This window comes from Temnothorax americanus, unplaced genomic scaffold, assembly GCF_048541705.1.
Source record: "Temnothorax americanus isolate GAGA-0224 unplaced genomic scaffold, ASM4854170v1 Scaffold10, whole genome shotgun sequence".
NCBI lineage: Eukaryota > Metazoa > Arthropoda > Insecta > Hymenoptera > Formicidae > Temnothorax > Temnothorax americanus.
In genome coordinates this window covers 203,789-212,926 of record NW_027509231.1, presented here as the reverse complement: position 1 = coordinate 212,926, position 9,138 = coordinate 203,789, and the positions used below count along the sequence as shown (strand labels likewise).

Sequence of the window (9,138 nt, the reverse complement as noted above, 5' to 3'; positions counted from 1 at the left end):
CCATACATCAGTAATGATTAGAATTTAGAGATAACTACAACATATGTGATATTTCCGAATGTATTGGTTCATTCATATTGTAACAGTGCAAAAACGTTACATGGAAGAAGTAAGTCAGTTTCGCTTGAGCAATATACATAAATGCAAAATTGTCGGAAATATAAAAATTCATACATAGCATTTAACAAAAGTAGAATTTCATTAAACAAAATTTTCTTAATATACATAACATCAATTTTCTTGATATATTTTCTGCGTCGATGTTAATAACGAAGTACATCGTATTCTTCCGCACTCTGAGAAATTAGAATAAGTCTTTATACGAGTTCGTGAAAGATAAAAGTTCAAAGATCTTACTATATTATTAGCATCAATGAACAATGTACCTTAAAAATTATATAAAAAAGTCTTCGTCAAGCAGTATATTTCACAAACATCTTGAACACATTCTCTATGATTCAGCATCAACCTATGTTACAAATTGAGAACACGTGTCATGGATGTCCAAGCTGATTCATCTGGAAAACACTGTTTTTTCTGAGACACCATTTGTACAAACTGTAATCACTTATATTACCTTGTTTCATCGTTCCTGTCCATTAATTATCATAGAAACCACTAAACACGAGTTCGATGGCCGCCTGCACGTCGCCATTGGTAAACTGCAACGCTTGAATGTTTACGGTGTCGTCTTGAAGACCCATCTCGTGCATCTGTGCCAACTGCCGCTGCAGATCGTTGATCGGTGGCGAAAATAGCGGTAACACCGGTGACAAGGAGGTCGCCGGCGACGTGACCGGCTGCTGTGGATTCGAATTGGTCGCCAGCGCGGCTTGTCTCATAGCTTCCATGAACATCTGCGACGTGATCACGCCGGTGCTCTGATTCTCGGCCGGGGGTTGATTGGCGCTCTCGGATGTGGAGGACGGTGGATTGTCCGGTCGCTGTGAATTTGCGGCCGGCAACGCGTTAGGAAAACGCAAATTGCTATCGTTTACAGGCTGCGTAGCGAAAAAGTGAGCGATGTCACGCGCCATTTCTTCCTCGAGGCTCATACTATCCATGCTGTAGGAACGTGCGGTGGTGGGCTGCGAACTGGCCACGGAACTGCTGGAGGAACCGCTGGAGGCTGCGTTGTGCGCTTCCTCGTGCACAGCCGCCGCGATATTCTGCGCCGCCTCAATTAATACCGGATGCAGTTCTGCAATTCTAAATATATGAAAAAAAAAAGTTTAAATCCATATTCACACGCTACAAACCAGATGTGAAATAAGAATGTATTTCTTCGAGAAATGTGCTGTTTGCATAAAATTTCTGAACACAGAGAGATACAAATTAAAATCACTAATCACCTTCTGACAGTGTCAACATCTATGAAATGCGCCATTAAATCAGGATCCTGTAACATGGCAATAGCGACTGCATCCTCGTGTAATCCAGGAGAAGAAGAAATTATATTGTCTATCACCTCTGGCCTTTTACTTAAACGCTGAAACATCAAAAATGTTTATTTATAAAAGTTTCCTCCAATAATACACGATAACAGTTAATCATATAATTTAATATAAAAAGACATATCAAGCAGAATCATTATTTAGACGATAATTACATGCAGAGCGCTTCTAAACGCTGGTGTCTCATTGAAAGACTTAAATGCCGATGCCAATTGTAATATGCAATCTTCTGATATATGTTTGTTCAATATTGATGATTCTGGTTCTTTCTTCTGTAATGCATGTACCATCGATCCATTTTTCAATCCAATAGATTCCACCGTGGCGTCATCCTCAAGTACAAGCCCACAATAAATAAATTCTAAAGGAAAAAGAAGACAATCGTCAATATCGCGTTTAAATCAAAGATTAGTTGAATTTATTTTATAACAGATTTACACAGAATGTTTCAAAGACCCTGAATTTTAATCATATTTTCTTTGACTGAATTAGAGTTAATCTTTCAAAAAAAAAAAAAAAATCTATTAAGAATTGAAAACAAAGCTAATTCAGTAAAAATTTGTAATAGCTAAATACCTCGATACACATTTCAGATATAACAGATTCGAAAAATCTGATGTTAAACTTAGGATCGAGTAACAAAGAGTACAAAGAGTCATGTGACAAAGACCCAATCTCCAAATAACGCAAAATTATTTTTACCAAATGAATCCTTGGGCAGATTCCACCTTTCCGCGGCTTCCTGCTTCAGCGTCTCCACTTTCGTCTTCAGGTTTACGCCGCTGAGCGTGATTGGCATGACCATTTCGGAATTTATTTGTACCCCGAACAACAGCTCCATGGCTATCATAATTAAATGGACTGACTCGATTCCAAGGGGCTACTCTACTCTCAACACGGTATTCAAACTTCGACTCCTCCGCCTCTTCTCAGAGTTCCAGAGCGCGTGAATCTCCTCCTGGGCTCTCTCTTTTCTCCCGTTCCGAGTTGAATGCACACGCGACGAGCTGGTACGGAGGTTACCGTTTTGCAAATTATGCGGGCGAACGAACAAATGTCATTGTTGACACCACGAGTCATAGGGGAGAGAATCAGCTGTATGTGCCTCCTAGGGAACGCTCTTTTATATTTTTTCTTGCGCCGCACGATCAAGAAGAAAATAGCTGGACGTCTTTTCTAGGGAATACCCATACGATCGTCATCGACGACGACGAACAACTTTCAATTCTTCATTCGTAAATGCTGTCTTAATTTTAATGAGAGATTTATGATGCTCACTGCAGGAATACTTCCAAGCCGTTGGATCGAAGACGTCGAGAATGCCCGTTTATTTTCACAGTCAACAATGCGTCCAAAAATGTAATGTTATGATTCCTCGATCCTCAAGTAACAAGTTTGCACATCCGCCATTTTCAAACTAACATGGGTGCGCTTTTCAAAAACGTGCAAGTCAAGTCAGTTTAGCCAGAGAGAACCTGTACCGGGATTCTCTAACTTCTTAGCGACAAACATCGGTATCGTTAATTACCGACAGTTGTCGCTTGCGCGACCGACGACCGTGATTGTAGGTGATTCTGTAAGATGGCCTTAACGATTCTAATCGATGCAAATATCGTTACAGACGTATCGAAATAATTCGATAACTGTACAACGTTGCCAGATTTTAAGCAGTTAAAATGTAGTAATTTTCTAGGGGATTTATGACCGTGAGCAAAGAAACGATCTTGTTTATTCGAATAAGGCTGCCGACGAGGCGGAAACGTATATTTGTCGCAATCGTGGACGTAAAATAAGGTAGAGAAAAGCATAATTCGCGAAAGATATTGTACAATAGCCTTTTACGCGTTTTATGTTTTTCTCTGCTTTACTTTATGTCCACGCGAGTACGATAAAAACGTCGTTTCTGTCCCTCGCCTAACCGCAATCATTATTTTGGAAAATGTCGCAAACGTATAAGTATGTATTATAATTAATATAGATATAAAATATATAAGATCTAAATATATAAGATATAAATATAAAATAGGAAAAAAACAAGAACTTCAAGAGCATCGCAGGTGCAACTGACGAAAATGGTGGATTATTTTTACTTGCACAAGGGTCTCGCGGAAGGAAAATTTCATGCTCTACATGGAAAAGAAGAAACTCAGAAAAAGTGGACAGAATTAGCAAATAAATTAAATTCCTTTCAAGGAGCAACAAAAACAGTTGAACAATGGCAAGTGGTACGAACAATTGCATGCACATATATTTAGTATAATCACAAAATCTTACAGGTTTTATGTAATAACAGATTATTTATAATTATACGTTTAAGGTATGGGGGGACTTAAAAAGTCGCACTTCTATAAAAGCAAAAGATTTACGCAAGGCAAAGGGATTAACGGGCAATAAAGCTATTGCGCAACTTGAACTGACGGAACTTGAGCTACGTGTAATTGGAATAGTAGGAGCCGAGTATGTCGAAGGAAGTAAATATTGCGCAGACAGTATCCCTGATGAGGAGGTAGTTTTCATAAACCTTTTAAGTTATGATATGTGTATCACAACATACTTATTTTATATTCAATAGAAACAGTAATTGCTTTTTAAAAATGTACTCATTTGTTTGTGCATATAGAATTTACTGGAAGAACTTGAACATGGAAATAATTCAGTTTTATCAGCGACTCCACAAGTACTAAGTGTCTGCACAAATATGCCACAAGAAACTTCTGAACACTCGCAATATTTAAATGGTGATATTTATTACCTAATTACTTTTGTTGTTGAAAAGTGCTAATATATCCTATCAAGTTTGTACAGATTATTTTGTAAGGTCCTTAATAATTACTAACAATAAGTAAATAAAAATATATTGTAATATTTTTTTTGTTATTTTAAAATCCGTTTTTTGAGTTGCTTGATTTCTTTAACATGTTTTTAAAACTATGTAATATGTAGTTACTGTAGACGCAGGTAATTTTTAAAACCAACATATTTAAAGTGCAACATATTCTTTTGTTTGCAGCTAATACCTTAGATAACAACAACGATGACGTAACAATGACTGTTGATGACGATTTTTTACAAGATAGAGACTTTGTATTTGATAATGCAAGAAATGAAATTGGAGATTCTGATGCTACTCAGAACCTTGCGAACTGCACATCAAAAAAGGTTGCTATTCCAAAAGCTGCTACTATTCCATCCTTTAGAACAAGTAGGAATTCCCCATATTCACTTGCAAAGTTAGCAGAACATTCTAGTACTTCAAGAAATATTTATGCGCCCATTTTTTTAAGAACATGTAAAGTTTAATTCTTACTCTGTAAATTAAAATTTTAAAATTGTTTCTTAAAATGTATTTTTATATTTCTGTTTGATATTTTTGCGCAGTAACAGCTGTACATCAATATATTCAAAGTGCGACATATTCTTTTGTTTGCAGCTAATTTCTTAGATAATAAGGATGTATGTGTTATCGATGGTGATTCAATAGATTGTTCACAAGGTACAGACTTTGTGTATGAGAATGCAAGAAATGAAATTGGAGATTCTAATCCTCATCAGAACCTTACTAACTGCGCATCAAGAAAGGTTGCTATTCCAAAGGCTGCTACTATTAAGGAGGCTCTTACCTCGATCATAATATGACAGATCTTTATGAAATTAATATATGTTGTAAAGTGAACCACAACGGACCGATGCCCAAAACTTGAGCATAGGTTGACGATAAAAACTGTAAAAATATCAGTATTGAAATTCGCATTTTTAACACAGGGCATATGGTAAACACTAAAATTTTTACCGGAAGCGATGTATTTTCTTAGCAAGTTTGCGAGCCAGGTAAACAAAAAACTAAGGAATTGTAGTTAAAATAATAATCTTTCTAATGATAAGAAGAAAACTTGGTGTTGACGATGAGTTATAAAAGATATTGTAGTTTTAATATGACGTACGACAGGTTAGGCAAATGATCTTCCGAGTGTCAAAATCGCGCGAAGTTTCTAACCTCACTTGCACATGTCTTTTCTCTGCGCTGTATGGTAGCGGCATAATTATTCTCTCGCGCATTGACAACCTTTATTTTCGCGAATTTTCCTTTCATTTTCCCTCTCAGCATTCTCACGTTATATCTTTCTTTTGGCTCCATCTCTTCATCGCATCATTCGCTACAACGCTACACGGCTACACCTCACTTAGCTGCAGACTGCTACAGACGACGTTGTGGTTGTGACACGCGCATGTTCTGCTCTTTAGCACTGACGTAGTCAACTGACTTATTGTATAAATTTTAATATTTACACTAATAGAACATATAACTTACTCTTACACTATGTAAAAATCATTATTTATTTTTTTATTTAATTTTCCGATAATTTTATAACCAATTATTAATGATAATTTTTCGGTTGCTACATTGATTAGAGCAGCCGGGTAAGAGCCTCCTTAAAACAAGTAGGAATATAGCATCAAAGTCAGCAGAACACTCGAGTTCACTAAAAAATATTCAGGCGCCAACTTCATCAAGAAGATGTAAAACTTAATTCTTACTCTGTACATTACAGTTTTAAAAATTATTTTTAAAATGTTTTTTTATATTTTTGTTTATTATAATTTTTTGCAGCGATAGCTATACATGACATTTAGATACATGACATCTTAAATTTGCAGTGAATCGAGTTACACCTCAACAATTCCCTTTTTTTTTTAAAAAACCCCTTTTAAAAAATTTTTTTTTCCCCCCCCCCCTTTTCCAAATTCCTAAAAGGGCCCTTTCCCCCCCCCACCCCTTTTTAAAAAAATTTTTAAAAATTTTTTTTAAAAAAAATTTTTAAAAAAAATTTTAAAATTTTGGCCCCCCCCCCCCCCCCCTTTTTTCCCCCCCCCCCCCCTTTCCGGGGGCCCCCCCCCTTTTTTTTCCCAAACCCCCCCCCCCCTTTAAAAATTTTTTTTTTTTCCCCCCCCCCAAAAATTTTTTAAAAATTTTTTGCCCCCCTTTTTTTTTTAATTTTTAAAATTTTTTTTAAAAAAATTTTTTTTTTTCCTCCCCCCCCCCTTTTTTTTCGTTTCCCCCCCCCCCTTTTTTTTAAAAAAACCCTTTTTTTTCCAAAATTTTTAAAAACCTTTTCCCCCCCTTTTAAAAACCCGGGTTTTTAAATTTTTTTCCCCCTTTTTTCCCCCTTTCCTTTTTTTTTTTAAAAAAACCCCCCCCCCCTTTTTTTAAAATTTTAAAAAAACCCCCCCCCCAAAAAACCCCCTTTAAAAAGGTTTTTTTTTTCCCCCAAAATTTTTTAAATTTCCCCTTAAAGGGGTTAAAAAAGTTTTTCCCCTTTTTTTTTTTCAAAAAGTTTTTTTTTTTTAAAAAAACCCCCCCAAAAAAAAAAAAAATTTCCCCTTTCCCCCCCCCGGCCCTTTAACCCCCCAAAAAAATTTTTTTTTTTTCCCCCCTTCCCAAAGGGGCCCCCAAAAAAAAACCCCCCCTTTTTTTTCCCCCCCTTTTTTTTAAAAAAAACCCCTTTTTTTTTTAAAAATTTAAAATATTTTTTTTTTTTCCCCCCCCCTCCCCCCCTTACTTTGGGGGGGGTTTTTTCCCCCCCCCCCCCTTTTTTAAATCCCCCCCCCCCCCCCCCTTTTTTTTCCCCCCCAAAAAAAACCCCCCCCTTTTTTTTCCCCCCCAACCCCCCCCCCCAAATTAAATTTTTAAAAAACCCCCCCCCCCCGGGGGGGCCCCCCCCCTTTTTTCCCCCCAAGTTTTCCCCCCTTTCCCCCCCAAAAAATTTTTTTTTTAAAAAAAAAATTTTTTAAAAACCCCCCCCCGGGTTTTTTTTCCCCCCCCCCCCCCCTTAACCCCCTTTACCAAACCCCCCCAAACCCAAATTTTCCTTTTTTTTTTTTCCCTTAAATTCCCCTTTTTTTTGGGGGCCCCCCTTCCCTTTTTAAACCCCACCCCCTTAAAAAACCCCCTTGGGGCCCCCCCCCCCCTTTTTAAAAAACCCCCCCAAAATTTCCCCTTTTAATTTTTCCCCCCCTTTTTCCCCCTTTTTAAAAAGGGTTTTTTTTTTTTTTTTAAAAAACCCCCTTTAAAAACCCAAATTAAAAATTTTTTTCCAACCCCCCCCCCAAAAAAAAAAAAAAAAAAAAAAAAAAAAATTTTTAAAAAAAATTTTTTTTTAAAAAAAAAAAAATTTTATAAAAGTTAAAAAAAAAAAAATTTAAAAAAAAACCCCCCCCCCTTTTTTCCCCCCCGGGGCCAAAACCCCTTTTTTTCCCCCGGGGGGGGGGGAAAAATTTAATTTTTTTAAAAATTTGGCCCTAAAAAAAAAAAAAAAAAAAATTTTTTTTTTAAAAAAAAATTTTTTTTAAAATTTTTTTTAAAATTTTTTTTTTTTGGGGGGGGTTTTTTAAAATTTTTTTTTTGGGGGGGGGGGGCCCCGGGGGGGTTTCCAACCCCAAAAAAGGGGGGTTTTTTTGGGGGTTTTTTTTCCCGGCCCCCGGGGGGGAAAGGGGGAATTTTCCCAAAAAAAATTAACCATTTCCCGGGTTTTTTAAAATTTTAAAAGGGGTTTCCCCCCCCCCCCGGGGGAAAAAAAAAAGGGGGAAAACCTCACTGCCAAAAAATTTTTTAAAAATAAAAAAAAAAAAAAAAAAAAAAAATTTTTAATAAAAATAAATTTTTTTTTTTTAAAAAATTTTTTTTTCAAAAAAAATTTTTTTCCCCCCCAAAAAAAAAAAAAAAAAAAGGAGGGGGGGAAAAAAAAATTTTTTTTTTTTAAAAAAAAAAATTTTTTTTAAAAAAGGGGGGGCCCCCCTTTTGGGGGGAAATTTTTTTCCCATCTTTAAAATTAAAAAAAGGGGGGTTTAAAATAATAAGTTAAGATATAATTTTTTGTATAAAAATGCTGTAAAAAAATAAAGGGAAAAAGTGCCAATTTTTAACGAAAGAGAAAAAATTTTGATCAAGTATGAGTATTTTTTTTGCATTTCATCTAACGATGAGGTTAAATTTTATTTTCCTTTTCCCTAAAAGACAGGGGGAAAAAAAGGTTTTTCGAACTCAAGGTCCTTTTACTTTTCACCCCAATATGCAAAACGTTGGGATATACCAATTTTTACCACCGCCCGGGTTCGACTCACACCCCTATTTGTTTAAAGGGGGTTTGCGAAGGGGCCTCCCCGGGATCGACGCAAAAAGCTCGGGCAAGACTTTTGACATTTTTCGGGAAATTTAAAGAAACACCAAACGAGGTTGTCGATAACTGCTATTACAGGGAAAAAAGCTTTTTCGATAATCATCGGGAACGATAGTTAACGATAAACGTTTTTGTCGATAAAAAATTAGAGAAAACCCGCTTTTGAGCCTGAAAAGGAGGCCAAACCCCGGGTTTTTTTTGTGTTTCATTTTCCCACGCGCCCCCTGAAAAAAGGGGAACCAACACGTGGTTTTGCTCGGTTTAACCCCAACGCCCCGTGGTTTGCGGGCCGGCTAAAGGGGCGTGGCCGAAAATAGCCAGCTGGAGCGGGGATATTCTTGGCCGGGGGCTGCGTGCGCCGCTAGGAGGGTTGGGACGGGGTGCGCGCCGCCGGGGAAGCCCGGGCAAGCGGTGGCCCCCCCCCCCCCCCCCCCAACCCCCCCCCCCCCCCCCCCCCTTGCCTACTACGTCACCGTATCGATCCGCCGCGCCGGCGGCGCGGAGCGGCG

General features: G+C 37.5%; 2 protein-coding genes and 1 long non-coding RNA gene across 4 annotated transcripts; 2 read left to right on the top strand and 1 right to left on the bottom strand.

Moving 5' to 3' along the window:
- Positions 1 to 44: 44 nt before the first annotated feature.
- On the bottom strand, positions 45 to 2,889 carry LOC143901725 (ubiquitin-like protein 7). 2 transcript variants are annotated; one of them, XM_077414198.1, is made up of 5 exons: positions 2,157 to 2,889; positions 1,610 to 1,815; positions 1,353 to 1,489; positions 578 to 1,209; positions 45 to 518 (listed from the first exon to the last, which is right to left on the bottom strand). In XM_077414198.1, the coding sequence occupies exons 1-4, from the start codon at positions 2,302 to 2,304 to the stop codon at positions 600 to 602; spliced, it is 1,101 nt and encodes a 366-aa protein (XP_077270324.1). In that variant the 5' UTR covers positions 2,305 to 2,889; the 3' UTR covers positions 45 to 518; positions 578 to 599. The 2 variants fall into 2 exon arrangements, with proteins under 2 accessions (XP_077270324.1, XP_077270314.1); XM_077414188.1 differs by having other exon boundaries at positions 45 to 1,209; positions 2,157 to 2,888.
- Positions 2,890 to 2,933: 44 nt separating this feature from the next.
- On the top strand, positions 2,934 to 3,409 carry LOC143901751 (uncharacterized). Its single transcript, XR_013258173.1, has 2 exons — positions 2,934 to 3,030; positions 3,148 to 3,409. It is a non-coding gene; the product is annotated as an uncharacterized LOC143901751 (long non-coding RNA).
- Positions 3,410 to 3,447: 38 nt separating this feature from the next.
- Positions 3,448 to 4,251, top strand: LOC143901746 (uncharacterized). Its single transcript, XM_077414265.1, has 3 exons — positions 3,448 to 3,679; positions 3,772 to 3,960; positions 4,075 to 4,251. The coding sequence occupies exons 1-3, from the start codon at positions 3,527 to 3,529 to the stop codon at positions 4,234 to 4,236; spliced, it is 504 nt and encodes a 167-aa protein (XP_077270391.1). The 5' UTR covers positions 3,448 to 3,526; the 3' UTR covers positions 4,237 to 4,251.
- The last annotated feature ends 4,887 nt before the right edge of the window (positions 4,252 to 9,138 follow it).